Raw genomic sequence first — 26,122 nt, forward strand, 5'->3', positions numbered from 1 at the left:
TGGAGCTTGCGCTCCCGGGCTGGGGGCTCGGCTCGGCGGCGCGACACCCCGGGATGGGGGCTCCGCGCTGGGCGCGGCTCTGCCTCCTGCTCGTGGCGGCGGTAACGCTCTGGGTGCTCCTGTGTGGGCACGACCGAGACACGCAGGCTTCTCCGAAGCCCAGGTAAGGCGGCGGCGGCGGCGGCGGAGGAGGGGTTGGCGCTCACAGCGGACGGGAAGAGACAGTTCCTGAGAACTTGTGGCTACAACAGTGTCCTGCGGTAGGCAGCAGCGCAACACACGATCTGCGGTGGGGCCGGAGCAGGACTTGCACACAGAGCGAAGGACGGACAGACAGACACACACAGCACAGAACACACCCATGGAGCGAAGGACGGACAGATAGACAGACATCTAGTGAAGGACAGACAGACACAGAGCAAAGAACACACACATGGAGTGAAGGACAGACACACAGAGCAAAGAACACACATGGAGCGAAGGACGAACAGACAGACAGACATAGAGTGAAGGACAGACAGACACACAGAGCAAACAACACACACATGGAGCAAAGGACGGACAGACAGATACATATAGTGAAGGACAGACACACAGAGCAAAGAACGGACAGATAGACACACAGAGCAAAGGATGGACAGACAGACACAGAGCAAAGCACACCCCCATGGAGTGAAGGGAGGACAGACAGACACAGCGAAGGACAGACAGACAGCAAAGGACAGACACACAGAGCAAAGAACACACATGGAGCGAAGGACGGACAGACAGATACATATAGTGAAGGACAGACACACAGAGCAAAGAACGGACAGATAGACACACAGAGCAAAGGATGGACAGACAGACACACAGACACAGAGCAAAGCACACCCCCATGGAGTGAAGGGAGGACAGACAGACACAGCGAAGGACAGACAGACCGCAACAGACACACACAGGGAGCGAAGGACGGACAGATAGACACATAGTGAAGGACAGACAGACAGACACACACGGAGAGAAAGACAGACACATACACAGAGCCAAGGACACACATACAGAGCAAAGGATGGAGAGGCAGACACACAGACACACAAAGAGCAAAGGACAGACACGGAGACAACAGAGTGGAAGACACCACCCTGGAGCGTGAGGCAGGCAGCAAAGCGCAGGAGAGAAGAGGGGCATTTTTAATCTGGGCCTCAAGGGACTGGTAGTAAAAGAAGACAGGGAGTGTTAAGTGCATAGGGCTAAGCCGGGCTTCTGGCTGCCCTTAGCTTTCTGTCAAGCCTTGGGATGTTTTAGCCAAGGGCTGTGTAACGTGCTACGCAGAAGTCTCTCGCTGGGCCCAATCCTGCAAGGTGCAGAGAGCCCTCCATGTACATTGGTTTACATGATTGAGCCCCCTCCCCCCAAGTGCTAGAGCTCCAGCTGGAGTAAATCAACATAGCTCTAGTGATCTAGATGAGAGCTACACGGATTTACTTAACCCCAGCAGCAGATCTGGACCCTGGACTTCAGTGGGCCAAGGCTGATTGATCCCAGCTGGAGATGCAGCCCTCTGAATTCAATAGAGCAGTGCTGATGTACACCCGCTGGAGGCCTGGCCCCCAGCACTTTGAATGTACCTATGGCATCTTGTGATCACTGACCTGGAGAGATTCCCAGCTACTTGCAAAACTTCATGGACACCATTTCCTAATCTCCTGGGATCAGCCCTGCTCAGCTGCCAGGCCCTGAAAGGGTTCCATCCACTGCCAACCCAGATGGTAAAAATGTTGAAGTAGCTTGCAATATAGCAGCCATGCATGTGGGAGGCGAGTTTCACTGCAGGGCATTTTGCTTCCAGGGGCATAATCCATCCTGCTTTGCTGGGAGGATCACGTAGCTTGTGCCGTATTTGCACTTGCATTTACCTCTAGGAGCATTGCTCACCTCTGTGTCACGCAGCCTTGGGTCAAGTAAGCAGATGTAACAAGCAACTCAGGGTGATAGTTTTTACTGTGTCAGCCAGCAAGTGAGTCAGCGACTGGTACTGGCACTGGCATCTCACTGTGCTATATGTAAATACAGTGGGAATCACCCAGCTGTGGGGATTGGGGATTCATTTGGATATTGCTGTGGATCTCAGACATGATCCACACCCTCCCTCCCTTCTAGCCACTGTCTAGCAAAGCTCTGCTAAATTCTCCCTGTCCCTAATATGCATTTCTAATCCTGTGATTCCTTCTCCTGCTGGGAAGTGGCACAACTGGAAACCTCAGTCTTTACCTCTGTCGCTCTCTGCAGCCCTGTTTTAAAGGTCAAGCATCAGTGGACAAGTTGTAGGGCAGCCACGCTTCTGCATCCTTATGTCTGCACTGAACAACAACATCTAGTGATAATCAGGAGAGAAAGAGGACAAGACTTGGCTCTCAGACAGAGCTTTTCATCCTACAGAGTGCTGTAGAAAGTGTTATTGTCCCCATTGTATGGATGGGGAAACAGAGGCATAGCGAGGTGAAGTGATTTGCCCAAGGTCCCATATAGCTGGACAGTGTCAGAGTTGGGAACAGAAATCAAGACCCCTGACCCCCCAGTTCAGTGCCATAGCCACTGGACAATGCTGCTTCCTGGGGCCGTTGGGGATGCTAAAAAGGAGAATATATTCGTAAAATCAAAATCCTAATCCCAAAACAAGGTTAAAAGTGCTAACCTGGATCATTAACCCCCCTACATTCTAAACAAAACAGCAACACCTGCCACCCCACATTAAATCAAAACCCCTAACTCTAAACCCAAACTATTCAATCAGAGACCTGGAACCAAATTCCTTCTCTCTATGCACTCCACTGTAATTACTTCCCTTGAATCATAAACCTAAGCCAGTCTGTATCCAAATTGATAACCTCAAGGCCATTTCTATAACTCAATGCCTGGGTTGTGTTTGTTTAGTCTGTGTAGCCAAGCGCCAGGCTAGGGTGACCAGACAGCAAATGTGAAAAATCGGGACAGGGCATGGGGGATAATAGGTGTCTGTATAAGAAAAAGACCCCAAAATCGGGATTGTCCCTATAAAATCGGGACATCTGGTCACCCTACGCCAGGCCCACGGAACACAATCCCAGTTTAAAGCAAGCATTCTGTTCCTGTACTACCTACAAGATTGGGAGATGAGAGGCTGCCTTGCTTCGTTTTATAGGTAGCTGAATTTCACTGGTGACTTATATTTAGTGTGTATTTTGGAACCATTCCAGATAAGAGGTGCTACATACATGCGAAGCTGTTGCTATGTACATGCCCACTTCTACTCCGTGACTCTGATTCTCCAGTGCTTTTGCACAGCCAATCACACTTGTGCAAAGTGGATGTAAAATGCCACACAATCCAAATACGATGACCATTTTGTGCAGAGGGAAGTGGTTGTAGGATGGCCGCCATCTCAGCTGACGCAGGATGCTCCAGAGCTACGAGCATGAGCTGCTACTTCTTGGCTACTTGTTACAGCTACAATTCTCTGGCTTGGCACGGAGGAGGACCTGTAACACACACTCACTCACCAGTGGGTGACAGTTGCACAGGGTGCAAAGCAGTGCAGAATCTCAAATGCCAAAAGCCTTAGTCCATGGAACATAAAGGCCTGGCTCCTATTTTTCTTTCCAAATGACGTACTTAGAAACATCCGGTGTTGGAATGATTAGCGTTGTCGTTCATTATTAGCACACAGGAAAAGATTGTTGACATTTCCATAGCCCCGTCTGCCCTTGCCCGCCAGTGTGATCCTGTGAGAGATGGCCAGCCGTGGGAGTTCCACATCTCGCAGCAGGTGCTCAGCACTTTGCAGAGCAAGGCCTTTTTCTGAAGGTCCTCCTTGGGGTCCCTCTCCTGTGGATTTGCTTAGCCCCTGAGTGTGTGCTTAAGGCAGCGGAGTTCCACTGCGTGCTAACAAGTGAGTTATCTACAGGGAATGCGGTGGGGAAATGAGCCATTGGAAATACCATTTTTTTAGATTCCACAGCTATTAAGACAACTCACCTGCATGCTTTGTGAACACTGAAAGATCCCAGGAAGGGCTGCCAGCAGACACAAGGTCGGAGTGGTTCTTTGGTGCATCACGTGGTGACATCATGGCCTTTTGACATGATGCCCTGAGCCTTCAACAGCTGTCTACCCTGACGGGGAATCTGGGGTGGCTGCAGCACTAGGCAGGCCTTGCAATGCCCTGATGTTACTGCTTTATGTCATAGCCTCGCTCCAGGATCCTTTAGCTCAGCAGAAACTTGCAGGGAAGTGAGCTGCCAGCAGAGGCCTGCCTGCATGTGAGGAGCAGGCCGGCACCCTGGCAATATAGGGCCTGAGGACATCCTGGAATGCCTCAGGGCTTGACAACCTTTGAGCAAACTACATTGGGCTTGTGACTGAGATTTTCAAACTCGCAGGGAGTTAGGCCCGCAAATCCCACTGGAATTCAATGACAGTCAAGTACCTAATTTCTTCGGCAGCCTCACTGCCCCTGCCAAGCCTGCTTTTCTTATTGGGGGTGGCATTTTAACAAAATACCCCCACTACTCCACCAGTAAATACCTCAAATTTACACACAGCGGTTTAAAAAGTGGCTCCGAACCACCCGTCTTTCCAGGAATGCACCAGGGGCCTGATCCAAAGCCCACTGAAGACAGTGGAAAGGCTCCCATTGACTTCAGTAGCCTTCGGCCTAGGCCCTGAGTAAGAAACCCTTCTGGTTGCTCCTGCAGCGAAGTGGGTGCGGTTCCTCGCCTGAGGGAGGGGGCAGGGTCTGTTCCAAGATTCAGGTCTTAGGTGGCATATGGGAGGGCTCTGTTGCTCCAGCTAGGAATGAAGGACTCAGGTTCAGGCTTGACCCACAGCATTTGGGACAGTAGCAACCCCAAGAAGGGGATGGGATGACTCCTTGCTAAACTGCCACTTAGCGGTGTTTTAATGCAGATGTTTTAACACTGCAGCCCCCGACCTCCTGCTAATCTGTCTTCCACTGTCCCTGCTGCAGGAATGCTGGGAATTAGGGGAGGGTTCAGTGGAAGGCAGAACAGGTGGGAACAACCTTCCTCTGTCTGGGTGGACATCCCTTGCAAAGCTGTGCCCTGGCCTCTTGGGATGCAGCAGAGCACTGAGAAAAGAGCAAACAATCAGGACAGAGAAGTCACCCACAGGTCAACTTGAAGCAGGAGCGACTTCTGTCTGCAAAGCCCTTTGACAGTCATGACAACCTATGGAAGGGCCAACCTGCTGGGGAGTTGGGGAAGGAGGGGGAGGAGAGAGAAAGCCTATTAACTTTCGGGAGGGAGTGGGCACAAGTTAATATTGGGCCACAGCTTCTTGTGGCAGAGGAGCTGCAGGCTAGGTGTAAATTCCCTTACACTCCAGGGAATTCCCCACTGCTGCAGGGAGCCTCTGCACCAGCCCTGGGTGCTGGAGTCTCCTGGGGCATGAACGGGTATGACTGGGGCAGGCCTGCACCTGGGCACTTCTGCATCCCTGCCATGGGCCATTATGGGAGGGAGGGGGCATGCAAAGTAGGGCAGCCAATAAAGTGTTGTTCTAAATAGCACTGGGGCCTGTACATGCCCTCGTGATCCCCTAAAAGGGCAGGCGCAAATTCTCTCTCCCTTGGTTCCTGTGCAAGCCAAGAGATGAATTGGGCCCAGTGAGTTTAAACTGCTGGTTTGACACCATATAGTGCTTAATCACCACTGGGAGTGCTTAGATCTCCCAGCCTTAGAAAAATCATAGGGGTGGGATTTCCAAAAACGATTGGCCTAACTCTGCTGCCATTGACATCAAGGCCAGTGCTGAGTGCTTGTGAAAATCCTACACTAGGTAAGTAGGGGGAGAGAGACATCTTACAGCATTTCAATACCACGGGAAGATGTTCTCTCACCTGTGTTACTTAGTTTACTGGCAGATTACAAGTTTTTCCAGCTGTTTTGATTTTTCCAACCTTTCTCTTGAAACTAGTAAGTTTTTGATCAGAGATAGGCCCAGCCCAGCGCCCCAAGGCTGAACCCCTCTTCAGCTTTGAGAATAGTCGTCTGTAGATCTGATTCTGGCTCTGAATGTCATGACTCTGCTTCTCTGACTCTACTTTTTAGCTGATTGCATTTTGCAGTAGCGTCCCAGTCAAATGTACTTAAGCCTTATTTTAGCAGGAGTGGTCTGTACAGGATTTAGAACTCTTTAAAACTCCACATACTGTAAGATCCCTGGAATGCAATGTCTGGGAAGGGGAGGGGACAATCTTTCTTTTTAGTCAGGACCTTTCTTGGAGAAAGAACAAAATATTCTGTACCACTCAATTGTTTCACGGACAGATTCAGATCTTATCATCTCTGCAAACAATGTATCTGAGAAAGAATGGTGGGGAGTCTCAGATAAACTACGTTCCTTTTCCCAAGCTCCTGGACAATATCTGATCACAGTTTGGCAGGGGTGGAGTAGACACATTATTTATTTCTAAGCATGGGTGACTTGACTACCTGTGTCTGAAGGATCATTCAAAGACTGGGAGGGGACAGATCTTAGGAATAGCCGCAGTTCAAAGAAGCATCTCTGTGACTTAAATGGGACTTAAATACATGCTTAAATGTAAGTGTATAACCTCCAGTGGACTGGCTGAAAAGAGAGAACCTGAGCGAAGCCTTGCTGTTGGGCCTGACCTCTCTGTGATCTCAGGGCATTGCCCCAGGAGCCGGTCAGGGGTGAGAACTTCAAAGCAGAGCAGAGTAGCTCTCGCTACCATTCCTGTGCTCCTATAACACCAACAGGGATGACTGATGGGGGTTATCAGCCACTTACTAGAGAGCATGGGGAATTTTTTAAAAATTATGTTGAGTATTGGATACGGCTGTGCATCACCCCCAGCATGCACTGTGAATTTCTCCGTTTCGCCCTTGGAGTCACAGTGGAGAGCTGGGCTCCCTCCAGAACCCATAGACGGTGCTCCTTCGATTGGCTGGCAATGGGTGCTGCAGCAGTTGGGGGCCTGATGTACTTAATTAAAATACAGCTAAGACCCACCCTGTGGTTTGCTGCTGCACATCCCATTCAGCAAACAAAAAATGTATTGCTGCCAGCACAAGACTTCCAAGCTCATTCCACCAATGACCTCTGCGTTGATGGGTCCGTAGTGCTTGCAGTTTGAGGAATGGTACCAGTGAGCAGCCTGCTGTGTAAGGACAGCAGTTGCTACCCAGCTGCCTTGCACTTTAGCCTGTGAGCACCCTTTGCAATGGACACCTCACTATGAACAAAATATTCTGGTATAATTTGGCTTCCCAGACAATTTGGGCAAGGCAGGTTTATTTAGATTGAATCACACACCCACACATGGGGAGCTGAGACTAGAATGCCTCCTCTGGCTCCAAAAGCTTTCTGCCTCTTCACGGCAAGCTCCAGTACTGCTACCAGTAGCAGGTCTCTTATCCTCTCTGTACTCCAGCCGCTAGGGGGCGGCATCAGCCAAAGGCTCTGCATGAGCAGGGCCTTTCAGTTCATGTTTGACTTTATGTGGCATTGATTGAGGCATGGGCTTGAAGTGGATAGAGCCACTTTACGCCTGCAACGTGTTGTGACAGTTTCTAACCAGGATAACTAGTTTTTGAGTCTTCAGACCTGCTCCCATGTGTCCTGAGGGACCCTGCCCCTCCATGCTTGCCAGTAGCAGCTGCCATCTTGATGCGGTCACCAGCAGGTGACATCTTGGAGCTCACGGCATCCCCCACATCGGGTTGCTGGCTAGGCAGCAGCGTCTTTGGCACCTGTTTCTCATCTGGTCCACATCACTGAATCGGAAGGAGTCCAGCACCATGAGTATCAGTTCTGGTGCATGCCGCACAAAAGGTGCCAGGGTATATCTGCCCTTCAAGTTGGGGGCTGTTCTCAGTTCGAGGACATGTACCTGCTGTAGCTCCAATCAAGCCAGTATGCTAAAAATAGCGTAGCAACCACCGCACCAGCAGCAAGAGTGGCTAGTTACTCCGTATGTGTATCCAGGCTCTCGGACAGGTACTCAGATACAGTTACTCAGGTTGCTGAGGCTGTGCTCTATCTTTAGCTTGATCAGAGCTAGTACCAGTATCTCCTTGAGCTGAAAATTACACTCCCAGCTTGAAGTGCGGACGTAGGTGCAGTGTCTACACCTGGCCTGAAGTGGAGTCCTTGCCCGAGAGCCTGAGTACATCAGGAAAGGCCTAGCAGAGGAGTCAGGGCTGAGCTGTCTCTCAGAGGGGGTGAGGCTTGAGGAAGAAGATGGTGGGGGCTTAGAGTGGGTTTACTTCAGTTTTTGCCTGAAGGTGGCAAACTTTCTCTCGGGAATCTCCTTCTGTACAAGGGTGAACGTGCGCTGGGTCAACCAAAAATATTCCGAGCCCGTTGTGGGTCTGGAATGGGCAGACCGAAGCCCTGTAATGTCATAAACTAATCAAATTTCACCACTGGGCAAAGAGAGACCCAGAGCTCCTCAAAGGCCACTGCTAGAGCACCCCTATTTGGAACTTCATCTCAATCTCTCTCTCACTGTCGCCTCCCCTGTAGCTTATCGGAAGTCTTGTTTTTTCCCTTTCTCCCACCATGTACCAGCCTGTTTGCATAGCCACTTCCATTCTCTCCAATCTCTGTTCAGCAATCTAAAGTCCTTCAGTATGTGTAAATGTAGGGAATTAGAAAGAGCATGCTAGTATGTGGGACAAGAAATCTTTATGAAAAGGGCTTACTGTGCATGTACAAGGGCTACTTTTCAAATCCAAACCTCCACCCTGCGTCATTTTCTCTTCCCTAAACACTCAAAGCAGCAGATTGTTCTCTACTACCCACTTTGCAACTCTCCTTCTGCCAGCTATGGACATCTTCCACCTCCCTGAAAGCATCACAATCATTTCATTGCTGCTTCAGGTCTGTAGAAGTGCTGAGTACTTCAGCTGAAAGGGGGCTGCAGTCTTCAACCCTGGCCAGGTGTACTTGCAAAAAGGCAACTCACCATTACTGTATTGTTAGGAGGGTCAAAAACACCGGCTGAACTGCCAGGTATCAAGCGAAACACAGCTCCACCATTAATTTATTCAGATGACAGTAGTGTCTGCAGGCCTCGCTGTGCAAATACACAGTTAGGCACCATCCCTGCCCTGAAGAGTTCACAGTGTAATTAGACAATGCAGGGGAAGAGGGAGAAAGAGAATATAAGTTGCCCGAGGTCAAACGGCAGGTTAGCAGCAGAATTGGGACTAGAACTCATGCCTCTTGCCCTCCAAGTCAGAGCCATTCAGGCCAGCTGTACCAGCCCAATCAGCAATTGCAAGGCCAGAAGGGACTATTGTAATCATATAGTCTGACCTCCTGTATAGCATAGGCTAGAGAACTTCCCCAAATTCCCAGAGCATAACCATCTGTCACGAGCCCATTGGAATGTCTGTGAAAAGCAGCAGCTCAGAAGGTGGCATTGGGGGTGCCGGGGGAAGCAGCTAAATTGGTTAAAAGAAAAGAATTAGCCATGCTGCTAGCAGCTGGCTGAGACCAGGTTCACTGAGATTCAGCCCAGAAAAAGACACAAACTGCAGACTAAGCAGATTTCTTTGAAGGGGGAGATGGGGAAAGGGACTCTGTTGGCAATGCTAGTAAGATCTGTGTTTGTGCTGCTCAGTAATTAGCATCTTTGCTTCCTCACCAACTGGAGCAGTAGTTAAAGGAAAACAGGCACTTGCTTTGATCAGCAGTTAAATCAGAATGTTTTCCCAGCGTGAAATAGCGCCTAGATATCACAGGAGATAGACAGCCTGTATTGGATATTAGAAAATAAAGAGGGATTTCACTCAGATGAGGAGGCCACTGTGAAAGTGACATTCTTTACGACACTACAGGCAGCCCTATCATACAGTGTTTAAGGAGGACCCCTCAGCAGGGCAAAAGGAGGGGGTCACATATCCTTGCTCCCAAGTGGTTGCAGCTGTGCATTCAGCCCTGTTTGGCACATAAGAAACCACCCCAGGTCTCACGTTAAGTAGGCAGAGGGCACTGGGGAATGGCGTACATCCTGGGAACCTGGTGGAGCTACCTGGAAATTCAATCCTGGAGCAAGCTCTGGCATTTTTCTTACAGAAACCTGGGAGGAAGGACCAAGAGGCAGGCTCCATTATCCGCCTGCCTCTACCTGTCCCAGGCTCCTCAGACAATGTCTCTAACAACATGCTTCTTGTCTCCTCCACAGTAAGGCATTTTAATTCAGGCATCTGATGATACGCATCCCCTCCCCAGCTGGCCCCCTTCATCCAGAACAGAGACTGCCACAGGAGTCGCTTTGAAGTGAACCTTCTGTTTGCTGATGAATAGGAACCTTTTTTCCCCTTTCTGAGGGGGCCAGCTGGCAGGCTGGGATGCGGAGCTGCTGTAAACTTATCTCTCCTGCCTCTGAAAGTCTAAGTATGCAGGTGGCCTGCAGCCTCTGGAAGGCATGCTCTCATCTACTAGATCTGTCTCTCTCTTGCACACAACACACACAAGCTGAGCACCTGGTACTGTAAGCCCTCCGATTTCCTACGGAGAGCTTTCAGGATCGGGGCAGTTTTCCATGGAAGTCAAAGCAGTTGCTCAGAGCAGTCTGGGCATGACCCCAACTCTATTACTAAGCCTCAAAGCTGATCAAGACTGTGCATGTTTTAAAGGTGATCCTGATAAACTGACAGCTGTCATCGTGGACAGAGTGGTAGAGATGGGGTGGTTGGGATGGCATGTGCCCTTTATTCCCCCTATCAAAGGTCTGTGATTCTTTCTTGGTGGTAGCTGTGGATCAAGACCCTGCAGGACCCATGCAATCAATCTAGCTGGAGCCTGCAGAACAGCAGCCTAGATTCAGCCTTTGGAATTCATTCTCACAGGAGGTCAGTGAGTCATCTACTTAGGCTCCATTTCAAAAGGGTCTGGGAGGCTTGATGCGTGGATATGCAAACTGAGCACCCTGATACAGATGGTTAACTGTTATGCTTCCAGGGTAGGAATTCTCCCACACAGCACAGCATTGCTGAGTTGCCCAAGTGTGTTTTTTATCTCCATTGGAAATATGAGGGATTGGCCAGTGGCAGGAACTGGCTGCTAGCCTCCGTGGGCTCATGTACAGACATGTCATAGCTAATCCTGAGTTGTTCTGATCGCTCCCAAGAGAGGCTTAAGGAAGAAAAAGATACTGGAGAGGCTGAGAAGTTCAATTTGGAGGGTGTCCAGATTGAGGCCTTGTTTCAGCCCATTATAGTTGTAGGAGCCAGCCACGGATTTCAATGTTGGATCTGACTGAACTCCTCCCACTTTTGAGTGTGTTTCTATACAGGGATTTGGCCTGGACTTTTCTTTGGTTTTCTTTATTTAAAAAAAAACAAAACACAACCCAACAGGAACATGAATCTTTTTCAAATTGCAAAGGAGTAAAGAAAATAATCCAGTAGGTTGGGAACCGATTACTACAAGAGACTATTGTTTGCAGAGGAATTCTCCTTGCTCAGAGAGGGCAGCCCCAATGAGCAGGTGACAACTGGCTTCCTGCCATAAAGTGACCTGCTGACGGGTGACCTCTGACCCCAAGGGGAACAGCAGGCAGTTTAAAGAAAGGAACCCCAAGGCTGACCCCCCCCACTCCCCAGTGACCTCCCATTCTGCTCTGGGCCGTGTTACCATGGTGACTTTGGGAGCCATGTCAAGTCAGAGAGCTGGTACGGAGGGCCAGAACTACCCGAGCTTGCATCTCCTGGTGCCATGCCAGGAAGCGTATGTTTCTGGAAGGGGGTGGGATTCTCTTCGGCAAATATGAATAAATCCAATTTCTCCTGGGTGGTTCTCCTGGACCGAAAGTGACTGCCGTGAGCAGTGTGATTCCAAAGAGACTGGATATCCAACCTGTAGGCAGTGCCACTCCCACCTGTTGCTGCTGTCCCTTCTCAGGGGGGCAGAGTCAGGGAGATGATCTCTCACCACTTGCCTCACCTTTCAGGCCTGAAGACAGAATGAAGGGAGGGCCTAGGAAAGTCAGACTTCCAGCTCACTGCACTCTGCAGCTGGCATGAAGCTTCCATTTCACTGCCACACATCTCTCCAGAGCACGGGGCAGGTTTGGATCTGCATTTACTGTTGACTTTGGACACTGCTGTTTGAACTCCAGAGCGATGGCATCTCGACCCACCTGGCAGTGAGCCCATTGTCCTTTGTGCCTACACAGAATAACAGAGACTCCCAGTGGGCTAAATCCTGAGCGGGCGAGAGCACCCTCCACGTCCATGGGTTCAGTAGGAGCCATGAGTCCTCAGCACCTCCCTGGGTTTAGCAAGACGACTTCAGTGGAAGGGGCCCAGCCTCTCAGAGGATCAGGATCCCAGGTCATAAGCAACTTGATGCAGAGACCACAACAAGCCTCACTAACTGGTATCTTTACTGTTCTGTCATCTAGAATCTAGACCTGCCCAGAGCAAGGTTAATGCCATGATGCTAAAAACACAGGAGCCCTGTCTACACTACAGCTGCACTGGTGTTAATTATGGATCTTAAATGTGCCAGTGTAGATGCAGCCAGGGATGTAGGGCCAGAGCAAAGCTGTCTGTCTGAGCCCCACTCAGGTCAGTTACTGTGCCTTTGAGGGTCAGTGAAAGGCCAGGAGGCCCGTTTCTCTCACTGCACCAGGCAGAGCATATTGAGGGAACACTAGGTGCTTCTCTGCTGGTTAGCACCGGCTAAGGCTGGATTAACCACCCCGTACCCTGGTCTGGTCTGGTCTGTGCTCTTTGGCGGCTGGATTGTCTCTCATTCCCTGCATCACTGCCTTGATGGACAACAGTTAACGTTTAAACAGGAACATTTTTTGCTGAATGATAAATACCAGTCACGAAGTTGGCTCGCTGCATTCCAGCCTAAAACACCTCTCCATTCCTCAGCCGCTGATTCCAAACACCGTGCCCTCCTTTTCCTGAACCACCTCCTTCAGACTCACCCCCAGCAGACACAGCCATGGGCAAAGGCAGGACACTGTCCCAGCTACAAAAAGACAGAAAAACCTAGACTTGTTCTCTGCAGTTGTGGCCTCTCTTTTTAAGATTGTGAAGGGTGCCAGCCATGAAAGTTGAGGTTTTTTGATAAGATCAGAGTGAAATATTTTCAGATTATTTCATTTTGCAAAAAGTTCCTCGAGAGACATTTTTGTCCCAGATCGGGACAAAACCAAGTTTTGGAATCTTGGAGTTTCCTCTATGATGGAGATTGCAAATTTTAACCAGCTCTACTAACAACTGACTCCCGACCAACCTGTGCTAGATTTTGACCAAAAAACCTAGAAGCGAATGGCTCCTTAGGAACCTGCAGGATGGTCCAGTGTCCCCACGTTTTCCAATAAAACAATGAAATCAGACCCTTTCAGTTTCACAGATTGCCCCAACTTCCATCACTGGTCTCATCAACTTGGTATTAGTTAACGTTGAAGTGCTGGAGACATGAAAGGTGCAAAGAGGTCATCTAATGGTGTAAAATACTATATACCTTTCATGCTCCCCTGGCATGCCTGGAGTTCTTCACTTGGGTGTATTGTACAGTGCTATAGGATAGATTGGTTCCCTGCATGTCTGATGTTAGAAGATATACATGTCACAATGGGCAAAACTGTTGAGGGCCCAGCACTGAAGAGGGAAAACCCCTGGTTTGATGTAGCACCCAAGTCACCTCTCCAAGTCAGTGTCCCCTGAATTCTCCATAGGGGCCCCCAGCTTTTGCACGTCTACTGCCTCTCTACCTGAGACTGACACTGCTGGGTTCGAGGCCCTTACCTTTTGGCCCAGCCAGGCCACATTCAGATGTATCAAATCTCAGGTTGTCTCATGAATCCAGTTGATGCACGACCGGTCTATGCTGCTGGTGGTACTCCTGTGCTCACATGTTCTCACTTGAAGAGGACAGGGGAGGCCTGATAGACACGGGAGGTGATGGCTTGGCTGCACCTTCCTCCCTGAGGCTCTCTGCATGGTCTCTGTTCTAGCCTGCTGCAGCACGAGTTGCTACCGTTGGTGCCTGGAGGGATGTCCAGAAATGCCGGGAGCCATGGCCTGAGCAGAGAAAGCAGCATGGACAGGTGAGTGGTGCTGGGGTAAGGAGGAAATTAGTTGCCATCTCTCATGTTTTTCCCCTGCCAATTGTTCTTGTTGGAGGGTGGGGGTTACTGTGGCCTCCTAGACGGGATGGTTCCAGCAGCATCAGATCGCTGGGTTTTGTTATTTTCCTTCCCACATGAAGGGTATGCAAGGAGAAGGCACTGGGCTGACAGCCCTGCACAGCAAAGTCCTCTAGGTATCCCCAGATCATGCAACAACAGGACCAGCTTTTACCTTGTCTTGCCAGTGCCCCTCAACCCAGCCCTGGAAGGCCCATCTGTAGGATGGGGTGGAAGTTTAGTCCCCTGCCTCTGCGCTGAGACTGCCAGCCAGGGGCTCGCATACTCCCAACGGCTTTCTTGTGATTGAACTGGAAGGAGGCCAGCACCTCAGCTCACAAGGGACCCCAGGCACCTGCCAGATGGTGCCAGCCTTCAGTGCTGTCTGGACTGGAACTGGCCACCGCGTGCTTTATTTATTTCCATTAACCTAACTCCTTGGTTAGAGGGCAAGGGTCCCTCTTCTCCCGGGCTGTGCTGCCCATCTCACCCCCTCTTCTCCCCAGGTGCATTAACTTGCAGGAGAGAGCCCGCACCAGGCCTGTACATCACCGATGCCCCATAGAGTTTACAGTCTAAATGGACAGGGGCTGTCACCCCCATTTTACAGCGGGAGCCGGGGCAGAGAGCAATCAAGGGCCTTGCCCACATGCTCACTATCCTCCCCTCGTGCCAGGACACCATGTGGCAGGGGTTCTTTACCATCCTGCTCCTTGTTGCTGGGCAGCTTCCATGGTTCAGCCCTCCAGCCAGGTCCCCTTCCCATTTCTGGCCCCTTCCATGGGGAAGAGAAAAGTCCAAACAAAACAAACCCAGAATCTCCTGGCCATGGCACCCAGCCTTCAGTCCCCACCTGGGACTTCTAGTGCTGAGGCTTGTCCCTCCCTCTCTTGTTGGGGGAGGGGAACCCAGCCCACCTGCTCCTCTGGGTTCCAGCCCAGGGACGTGCATGGGGCAGCTAAACGTAGCTCCTTATAATCCCTCACCGCTACTCTTGCCTTTGCCTTGTTTGTCAGCCTCTCTCACAGGGCTGCAGGCTTCACTGCCCCGCTCTGTCTGTAGTTCGTTCCTCACGTGGCTTCTTCCCAGCCAGCTGCTCCCTCAAGTGAACTCCCTGGCAGCTGGGTTATGCCTCAGGCACTTAATGACTTTGTTGCTCATTAGCTCTCCCCTTAGCTCTTCTCCTAGAGCTAGGTTCTCATTCAGGCCAGCTGCAGGTCCTCAGCCAGCTTCCTCTCCACTTGTCCCTTTCCCCCCTCATCTGCCCTTTCACCTTTATGTGGGCGGTGGCGAATGGCTCCAGCTAATGCCTCATCATCCCCTGCTCTGCGGGAGGAGGCAGAACATATGCTGGTTCCCTTCCCAAAGCTCATCCCAATTCGCTGGGAGGAAGAGAAGCCTTGTCTCACCCACTCTGCAAGGCTTCTGGTCCCAGGCCCTTAAAGAAACAATAACAAGTTTGCCTCCCAAACACTACTTATTCCTGGGACTGCTTCCTCTCTACCAGTGTCTCCTATTTTCCTAGGTCCCTGCATACATCTGCCTGGTGCCCAAAAGCTTAAAGGGCCATGCCTTGGGACAGAGGTGGACTGCCCCCTCGGGCCTACTACCCTTAAGGGGACAGACTGACCCTATCACAGTGCCGGTCTAGTGCCTTAACCTAGTGCTTAATTTGTGCCTGGGCTTGCCACACTACTTATGAAAATAAAAGAAAAAATTGCTTGAGCCCCAGCACCTCTTTCATTACAAATTAAGCACTGCCTTAACCGCAGGACCAATCTTCTTCCTTATTGACTGCAAATGGAGTCAAGAGGGCTCAGCACCTCTGAATCGCTGGGCATCTCAAACTGGGCTCTCAAAACCCAAGATGCTCAGCATTAGTGCATAGATTTGAACGCTTAGAGCAAAGTGACTAGCTCAAGGTCACACATTGACCCAGTATTGGAATTGGGACTAAACCCTGGGTCTCGTGACTCCCAGCCCCCCAGGCACTAATCATTAGCCCATCAGGAATCTCACTAAGAGGGATAGGAAGAGCTACAGCAGAAGCTGTTGGACCTTCTTATGATTTCCCAGCACATGAAAGAGAAATGCACACAAGTGAAATTCAGCGCGAAAGGAATATTTAGCTCTTCTCATTTTTTTTTTATTTTCTCCCCACAGAGGGAAGCCATCTAAATATTCTTCTGAGCCTGGCAAGGCTAAACCCACCAAGGAACAGGTAATGAGCGTATGCTTAGCGCTGTCATTCTCATCACTTTGTCCTTGTTTTTCAAAAGTTTTTCGTTAGGTTGGGCTCTGGGAAAAGAACCTGATGAGGAAGGGGAAATGTTCTCTGAAAATAAGGTCTGTTTATTTGAAAGGTGTTTGACACCCTCCTCCCCCCACCCCACGGCACTTCTCCTAAGAGACTGAGTGATCCAAGATTTGCAGGAAGGATAGGCAATTCTGGAAAGGTTGGAGGTTTAGTTCAGAGAAGCAGACAGAGTTTCAGCCACTCATTAGCTCTCCCCAGGCCTCCTGGGCCTGCCAAACTGGATTGGGACTCTCAAGGGACAGATGTTTGCTTTTGGATGCCTGTGACTTTTCTCACAGCATGTTTGTGCCTGAGCACCCAGCTCTGGGTGGAACCCACAGAGCAAGAACATGAAAGATACTAATGGAAAAGCAAGTCAAACTCTTCCGAACCTCAGAAGAGCTGAAGTATGTGGTGAAGGTGGGGGGAACCTCTTCTTTAATCCAAACAGCTATACCAGTGATAGCCTGTGTGGTGGCACTGGACTAGTGCAGGAGTTGAATGTGAACTGTATTATGTTTTGCCCAGGATGTGACTGGCAAGGGGCTGGCCTTCTCTGTACCTTCCCAGTGAAAATAAATAAGCAAGAAGTCATAGCTGGTGGGTGGTAGAGGAGGAGCGTTAAGCAGCATGTGTGGGAGTGCTAAGCCTGGGTCTGTGCTGTCCACACCTGCCAAACTATGGTAGAACAGTGGTGGAATATCAATGTTCTACCAAGGCAGGACTTGCTTGCTTCAATGCCATTTGAAGTCAGTGGGAGTCAGATCCGGTCCACAGTGCCGAGTTCTGCAACTCTTGCTCACCATCGGGCCCACTGTCCAACCTGTCTCCACTGGCTTGCCAAGCTGTGGCAGAACCCCATTAGAACTCCACTTTTGTATGGCTTTCACACTGGCTTGCCTGGCCAGTGTAGATGGGGTCTATCTAGTGCTCAGCTCCCCAGCCTATATTCATGCTTTCCATGGACATGCTTGGTCTGGCTGTGACTTCAAGCTTTAAGACCAGCCAAGGAAAGTACATTTGAGCTGTGATGAGGATCATTAATAAGGTATTGGAAGCCCCTTAATACAGAATAAGTCTGTAGAGGAGACAATACTGCTACTGTTTATTGAGCACTCTTCATCTCTAAGTGATTTGTAAGCTTTGATTAACTGATTCTACCAACATCCCTTGTGAATTGGGTATCACCAGGCTCCTTTTACAGATGGGGAAATTGAGGCAGAGAGTGGGGAAGTGGCTTGCTGGTGGTCACATAGCAGGTCAGTGGCAGAGCCATGGACAGAATCTAGGTGTTCCCAGCTCATAGTCCTATGCTCAGACCAATATGTATAGAAGCTCCTTGAGGCAGGGTCCATCCTTTTGTTCTGTGGTTGTACAGCACTTAGCGCAATGGGATCCTCCTGGTCCATGATTAGGGCTTGTACAGGCTCCCGCAATCCAAAAAAAAAAATGGTAATAATAATGAATGATTCAAACTGCTGCTGGGGTTAGCAGAAGTCCATAGGTGGGTGAATCCCTTTCACGCCTCCCTAGCATCTGGTAAGAAAGGGAGGTGTTAAGGAGGAGTGTGGGATGATTGCAAGACTGAAATGTGGTTCCTTCTTCTTTCAGGAGAGCTCGTGCCCCCAGTCACTGATGTCAATAGTGAAGGCGGACCCCAGGTTCAGGAAGCTCTTTAGATTCCACGTCCCAGTGCTGATGTGGGCACGGCACTTCACCAAGGAGACGCGGGACAGGCTGAAGGAGCGCAGCGTCCCGTATGGCTGGCAGGGCTTGTCCGACACAGGTAATGGGAGTGATGGTGCACTCCAGACCCCTTTGTGACATGCCTGAAGCCACATTCCTGGTCCCAGGAATAGTCTACCCAATAGCCATCTGATGGGGACAACATTCCCTTGCGGCCCACCAAGGCTGGGACTGGTACCTCAGTTGTGTTGTGTGCATTATAAATACAGTAGGTTGGATAAAATAACCAAAGGAAAGTGACGTAGAGATGGAAGATTTTGGATCCCATCACCAATTCTCTTAGCTGTCGAGGCCCTGCTTTCCATTTATAATTCCTAGCTCCGATATAGCACTTTTCATTGGTAGATCTCAAAGCCCTTCACATAAGAGGTCTGTATCATTATCCCCATATACCAGTAGGGAAACTGAGGCACAGAGCGGTGAAGTGACTTACCTAAGGGGATCCAGCAGCTCCGTGGCAGAGCTGGGAATAGAACGAAGGTCTCAGCCTAGGGCTTGAACCACTAGGCCACACTGCCTGTCTTACACAGGGGGTTGAGCTGTAAGAGGAATAGGTTCCCAGGGTTCAGCTCTAGCTGTGTCAGCCTAACCCTACATCCCAGCACTGCCCCTGCAAGCTTCCTAGCAGACGCCCATATCACAGAAGCCTCCAAACTAATGAGCTCTGACTGGCAGAGAGGCCAAGGAGTGAAGGGGCCATGGAGCATGAGCTCCCTGCTCACCTCGAGTGGCAGTTCTTGCTGTGGAGATACATGGGCAGGACAGTGGCAGGGAAGCTGCCTGTGCTGCAGCTCTTGGGAGGACTGCTTCTCCAGCACTGGGACAGGCACCTTCCACCACCACTCGCTTGCTGTTTTGAGTGGGGCGGCTATGTGGGATGGGAGAAGGGAGTGGGGCAGCTGGGGTAGGTGAGTGGTATGGGAGGGGGGGAGAAGGGCAGCTGGGGTAGGGAGTGAGATGTGGGTGGGATGGGGTAGCGAGGGAGCGGGATGGGGGGAAGGGAGCAGAGGTAGGGGAACAGGATAGGAGTGGGGCGGGGCAGCAGATTTACAAACCAAGTGATTACACTAAGATTTCCCCTGCTCCCGGCTTCTCTGTAGAGCAGCCATCTCATCCTGTGCCTGAGGGGAGGTGGGGGAGGGTGGGCAAACCACCTCTGAGGGTAAAGGGTGATCTCTGACAAGAGGCTCAGGTCAGGTTGGAAATGCTGGTGGTTGCTCTACAAACTTCTTTGCTATAGACAGAGAGATTAGCTGGAGGGGCATGTATGGGCATGGCTGGGTAGAGATCATCCTACAGCCTAGGCCTTGATTAAAACGCCTACTGTGTAACCAGAGAATTAAATACGTTTTAACTAAAGCCCCTCCTCCCTGGGGAGTCAGAGCCCGCGGGGTGGGAGGGGACGGTTTGGAAATGCTGCAATCAACATCTTGTGACATTTTCCTGAATAAAAGGTCCCAGTGTCTGCGCAATTATTAACTCAAACCGCAAGGCTCTCAAACAACCCGCTCCATTGTTGCGGGCGATTGGCTGCTGGGAATTGTTTCCCTTCCTACCCGACACCCAGCCTCTGCACCTCTCCAGCTGCCAGCAGCATGACTCCCTAATGGTGAGGTGACAACAGAGGCATTTGGGGGCTGCGTGGGCAGCACCAGCTGCAAAGAGTCATGCCTGAAAGGGCCAGGGCAGGGTTGCTTCTGTCTCAGCACACCTAGTAGGGCGATGGGAGCAGAAAGCTCCATAGGCCCCTGCCACAAAGAGCCGTTCCTTTCTGATTCAGATGGTAGCCTTTTCACTGCCACCGAGCTAGCCAGACACACCCGGGGAGCCGGCAGAAGTCGGGGTTGCTGAGCTCTGAGCTGGGCCCAGTTTATATGTTGTTGTAGATACCTGCGTCTCTGCTCATGCAGTACGTGGCTGGTGTTGACTAGCCTCTTCTTGCCTTGATCTGCAGCCATTGCCTCCACCTTGCATCTGCTCAATGACTCTGCCAACAGCTGGCTGTTTGACAAAACCAGGTTCCCTGAAGGCTGCGTCCGCTGTGCCGTGGTCGGGAACGGAGGGATTCTCAATGGATCCCGGCAAGGCATGGAGATAGATGCCCATGACTTTGTTTTCAGGTATGGAGAGCTCAGCAGTCCATGTAGTCTGAGGGAACCAGGCGCACTTACCCATGACAGGGACTGGGTTAGTGGGGTCATTGTGCTCCTTAACTAGCAGAGGATCCTGCTTAAAGATCTTGTGTATTAATAGTGAGCGGGGTCTAATGGGGTCCCAGGGCATTCTCAGTAGGACAGCTCCGGCTGTACATTTCACGCCATCTTGCAGCCATGGCTATTACTGCTGCCCAATAGCTTGTCATGTGGCCCAGATGCTCCAACAGAAGAGACAGGATTACACAATGTTAACAGAGACCATATGGCAAATCCCTATCCCACCATTCCCTTTTCAGGCTGGTTTGGCCTTTCCTGGGTGCCCCAGTGTAAGGCATGTTCCAGTCACCTTGTACCAGCACTGCCTCATCCTGTGGGATTACCTGCCCCCAGGGTAGGATGTGTGCAATTAGGAGGAAGGTGTAACCGCTGTCAGTGCTTCCAAGACTGCGCCTGCACTTCGGCCAAAGGGAAGGCATCACTGCAGTGCTTTGCACACCAGTGAGGGAGAGGAAAGGTAGGTCAAGGACGCTAGACCAAATCCCTGGTGCTGTAGAGGGGCTGAGAGATATTTACTGTCCAAGTGAGAGAGACCTCAGTTTGTAGCATCCCATCTGAGTGACGCTCCCGTCCCTCCTCATACAATAAGTGCATGGTACCCAGCATGGCTACCTCAGAAGGATGAGGGATGAGTTACCCCTGCTGGGAACTGAACCAAGACTCTATGCAGCAAAAATGGTAGAGCCGGCCCTGCGCATGGCCCTCTGTGCCATCTCCCTGTAATAAGGTGTGAGGGACTTTAGGTAACAACTCTACAGCCTTAAACTGGCACACAATCCCAATTAGCAGCAGCATTGATAGGGAGACAATTGTGCTTAATGCTTTGTGGTGAAAGACCGGTCCTTAATCAGAGCCTTGGTCTTCTCACTTCTCCACCCACAGGCTAAATGGGGCAGTGATCAAAGGCTTTGAAGATGACGTCGGGACCAAGACGTCGTTCTATGGTTTCACGGTGAACACAATGAAGAATTCTCTGATCGCCTACAGAGAGTACGGCTTCACCCAGATACCCCAGTCCAAGGTAAACCATCCGGGCTGGGGTTGTGCAAATATTTGGTTGGACCTAGAGAGTCATCCAGGCTGTGGCAACACCCGCTGCGGGATGGAGCTTTGCTGAAAGGGCCTTGCTGGTCATTGAGTCACACCACTTGGAATCTGCATAAAGGGCAGGAGGCCCTGAGACCATCAATCCGTGACTCTTCCTGTGAGGCCGCCCCAGTTGCTTTCAGCTCCACCAGAAACCTCCTTCATGTTTGAGAAGCGCTGGGTGTCCATGGGTCCCCATGCTCAATCTTACCGCCAAAGAGCATGTGTACGTTTAGTTGCCCTTTGTTAGTGAATGAGGCTCTTACATCTAAGTGGGGCTAAGGATGTGACAGGATGTCGTGCTGTAGCACCTGCTACACCAAAGCATTAAGTATTTTGTCACCCCCCCCCACCCCCGCTGCAGGACCTACGGTATATTTTCATCCCCTCGGACATACGCGATTACATCATGCTGAAGTCAGCCATACTGGGCAGCCGTGTCCAAGAGGGTTATGACAAAGGTGATGAGTAAGTAACGCTTCCAACCTTTCTGCCCATCCTGAGCCATCTCGGGCATAATGCTACTGGGCAATGGATGTCCTCCAACTGCAGGGTGGATATAGCATAGACAGCGTTAGTGCATACTGCCTTCTGGAAAGATGTCTCAGCCCTCTCTAAGGTACTAATGTGGCCCACAGTCTGTGTATTCATCCTCACAACACCTCTTTGAGAGAAGGGCCATTATACAGATTGGAGTACAGTGACTTAAGTGACTGGACTATGGTCCCACAGGAAGGCTGTGGCAGAGCAGGGACATAGGTCTCCCACATCCCAGGCTAGTGCCCTAAACACTGGACCATCTTTCATCTCTCTGCCCTGTCTTCGGGCCTGAGCAGCATCTCATTGTCACAACCCCAGCTGGAGCAGCTCTGAAAGCATCGCCCAGATATCCTCAACAACTGACCCAGAAGTAATTTAATACAGAAAATCTCTGCACACAGAAATTAGTCTCTTCCCTTCTATTAATGACAATCATTTTTCATAAGCACCCTTCATTTGTAAGCAAAGTTAGTGGAGAGCAGGATCAAAACAAGGCTTACATTGTACATTTGGCTGCAACTTTAACTCCACAATAAAAAATGAAAGCCCTTCAGTGTCTCTCTGAGTTTCTGCCTCAAAGGAAGTGTTAACTCCGTGCTCCAGGGAGTTGTATTTTTATTCCATTGTTTAATATTTTCTGTCTGATACCTTTGCTGTGGACAACAGGCACCACTGGTCCATCTAAAAATTCAGATTCTTTTCAGGTCGTAATATAAACACTGAGCTGTCTAAATACTGACTTGAAATGAAACTATTCCTTTTGATCACAGCCCACGGACGTATTTTGGACCAGAGGCATCTGCAAAAAAGTTCAAGCTGCTGCACTCAGATTTCATACATTATCTAACAGTGAGGTAAGGAAAATGAGGCACTGCCTCTGGGGAAAACTGTCTTAAAACACTCCAGCTCATGCAGCAAATAGCTCTGGAACTGCCCCAGTTCTGTTCACTGCAGCCTGCCTTGCAATCCAACCCCTCCATCTCAATCCCACCTGCTCACTGCAGTCTTTCCCCATCACTGAAATGTAGTCCAGTCCCATTCAGTGCATTACATCCCTGTCACTGGAGTCCAACCCACTGTGATCCATCTTGGATTTACACTCACATGCTCCCATTCATTGCAAGCCAATCCAGTTTCTTGCAGGCCACTGTGCTAGTGAGCGAGCGTATTCTCTCAGGGCCATCACGCTCCCGTGGGAGATGCACATTGAACATTCGGGCTTCTTGCTTCTGAAATCTCCTTTCACCTGTTATAATCCCTCTTTGTTTACAGATTTCTGAGATCTGAAATAATAAATACTCAATATGGGTATCTCTACATGCCCAGTACCGGTGCCCTCATGCTACTGACAGCCCTACATACCTGTGACCAGGTAAGAGCCTTCAGGGCTACCTTTCTTCAGTGCCTAGTACTCTGCTGGCTAGCATGATTAAAGGCTGATGGAATTAGTGTGGGGTGGAGTTAAAGCATGTCCCTGGCTTGGTTCTTAACAATTCTGTTATAGGACCCAGAGATATTTGGGTAGAGCTCACATGAGCCCCAACATGGTATGAATCATTTCACTGATGATGCCTGCTCCAGTGTGCCACATGGATTCCAGGACGTACCATTTAGGATATAGCACTGAGGATGTACCAGGTACATGGGGCGGCACCAGTGGGGCACTGTGCCCCACACAGCTGGCTAGCTGATTGGGTAGCTCCGTATCAGAAGCCTGGGGTCTGGTCAGCCTAGGACAGGCTGGGCACCGATCCCACCTCCTGTCTGTTCTGTTACCCTTTCCCCCGTCTGCAGGTCAGTGCCTATGGATTTATCACGGACAATTACCGAAAGTTTTCAGACCACTATTACGAGCGGAAGAAGAAGCCTCTTGTGTTCTATGCCAACCATGACATGCTGCTGGAGGCGGAGCTGTGGAAGAGCCTGCACAGGGCAGGCATCATGAAGCTGTATCAGCGGTGAGGCTAGGTGGCATGTCCCTTGGACTCCTGCTGTAACAAGTCATCCTTCTCTTCCCCAAGGGCTCCCTTTTCCGTGGCGGAGGCCATCTAGAATTCATGGGCAACCGTGGCAAACTGAGAGCTCACCCAAAGCCAGCCTTACAAGCTGGAGATTACATGAATTGCAAGGCTGCCTTCTGCGAGCCAGGGGTGCTGCCTGGAGGATTCTGTTCAGATGTTGCTGAGATGGCAAAGCAAGTGTGGAGAGGTCTCTCTCCAGGGAACCTTCTGATTGGCTTGAGACAACAGACCCTGCCTTTGTCCCAGAAATGCCCGGGTTCCTTCCATCAGATACTGACACCGGGAAATGAAAAGGGAATTTCAGAAGCAATAAGCCTGAATGTTCGATGCACATCTCCCAAAGGGGCATGATGGCCCTAAGAGAAGATACTTGCTCACCAGCACATTCATGTTTCCCATCGCCTTCCTTTGAGTATTACATGCTGAGCACAGAGCTTGGATGTGGAAAATACCCAGCCTGCTGTTTCTCACCTTTATCATGCACAAGGGTCTGCCATAACCCTGAGGAGCCTAATTTGTTGTGTTCAAAATCTTCATGGTGGGACATATCACAGCCACTATCCTATAGCTGAGGAGACCTGGATGGAGCTTGTGGACATTGCTCCTCAATAGACTGGGTGGGTAGGTGAAGAGCATTGTGGCTGGGCAGCCTAAGGCCCCTGAGCCACCACATGCACATACACTCCACTTTCCAGACAGATCTCCCCTCACTAGCAACATACTGCAGAGGCTGCCTGCACTCTCCAGCCACACTCCTGGGGCTTTCGCTCCACATTATGTCAACAGAGGGTCACATTGACACATGAGGGTGGGGTTGTCACAGCTTAATTAGCCCCTCCCTGCAGTAAATTGGGGCAAGTGGACCTGATCAAATGGAAGGAGTTGGGTGAGACTCCATGCATTATTTTGCATTGCAAACCTCAGGGGCCTGTGTATACTCAGAGGAAGGCCTCCAGTTCTTGTGCAGATGTATGGAACCCACCCCTCCATTACTTAAACTAAATCCTCATCAAAGCTAAATAAAAAACCCATCTAGCCAGCAGTAAGGAGGGAATATTTTTTAACCTGAAGCTACATTTTGTAAGTTAATTACATGTAACTAGGAAGAGTAGATCAACAGGTTGGTTTTGTTCTACAGGGAGGTTGTAATGACTAGTGATGGATGGATGCTAAAGCACAATGCAGGAGTGTAATTTGAAACACTTTCCCACTTTGTATAATTATATAAATGTTGAATGATCTTATGTTTTGGCTTGTGGTGGAGAATGGGGGTAGAATATGACTGGCAGAGGCTAGCACTGAAAGCAGAGCAACAATATAATGTGTGTCTGGCCATCAGAGGATTGCAGGGGTTAGACTGGGGGAAGAGGTTGGTACTGCTGCAGTGTATTTCTACACAGGAGGGGAGGGTGAACAGTTCTGAACTCCATGAGCAACAAGTGCTGGTAAAGGCTGATGAAAGTGACCCTAGTGCACATACAGGCAGGGGCTCCAGCACGCTCTTGCTTTGCTCTGAGCCCAAGAATTAACATTTTTTTAAAAAACAGTTTATTTGGCCCACTCATCCTTGTAGAACAGCACTCAGCACTGCAGATTGTATAGGGGAACAGCTAGGACACAAGACTAGGTGTCAGGATACCCAGAAACAACCTAGCTATGCCACTGTGTCTGATCTCAGCTTCGATTTTCTGTATTTTAAGATACAGAAAATAGCAATGTTCAGACTGACTCATTCCATACCTGTACAGCACATACATTATCCGCACTTAACAGATGGACAATTCAGGTTGGTCTCTGTTCCCCCAAGTCCACATCAGTGCCCAACATGAATGATCTAGAACTTTTAGCTCAGTTAGGGAATAGTTTTACTAAACCCTACTGGTGCAAGGAGGTCTCTTGCTTCTGTAGGGGTTGGTTAGTCATGGAAGGCTATAGCCTGGAAAAAAAGCCCCACTGTGGAGGGTCTTACATTCTCAAAACCCTGTAAAGTGCTGCATGTTACTAGCTTTATCTATACCCTAGTGATATAGCCTTTTAGTAATGAGGGACTTGCCCTTCA

The 26,122-nt window shown here is 50.2% G+C and overlaps 1 protein-coding gene across 1 annotated transcript; it reads left to right on the forward strand.

Moving 5' to 3' along the window:
* Nucleotides 1-25,597, forward strand: ST6GALNAC2 (ST6 N-acetylgalactosaminide alpha-2,6-sialyltransferase 2). The gene is made up of 10 exons (XM_050919376.1): nt 1-163; nt 13,991-14,083; nt 16,325-16,382; nt 18,069-18,243; nt 20,158-20,323; nt 21,299-21,437; nt 21,867-21,970; nt 22,813-22,896; nt 23,315-23,414; nt 23,837-25,597. Exons 1-10 carry the CDS (start codon nt 54-56, stop codon nt 24,002-24,004), a joined length of 1,197 nt encoding a protein of 398 aa, XP_050775333.1. The 5' UTR covers nt 1-53; the 3' UTR covers nt 24,005-25,597.
* Nucleotides 25,598-26,122: the final 525 nt, after the last annotated feature.

This window comes from Gopherus flavomarginatus, chromosome 12, assembly GCF_025201925.1.
Source record: "Gopherus flavomarginatus isolate rGopFla2 chromosome 12, rGopFla2.mat.asm, whole genome shotgun sequence".
In the NCBI taxonomy this organism is placed as follows: domain Eukaryota; kingdom Metazoa; phylum Chordata; order Testudines; family Testudinidae; genus Gopherus; species Gopherus flavomarginatus.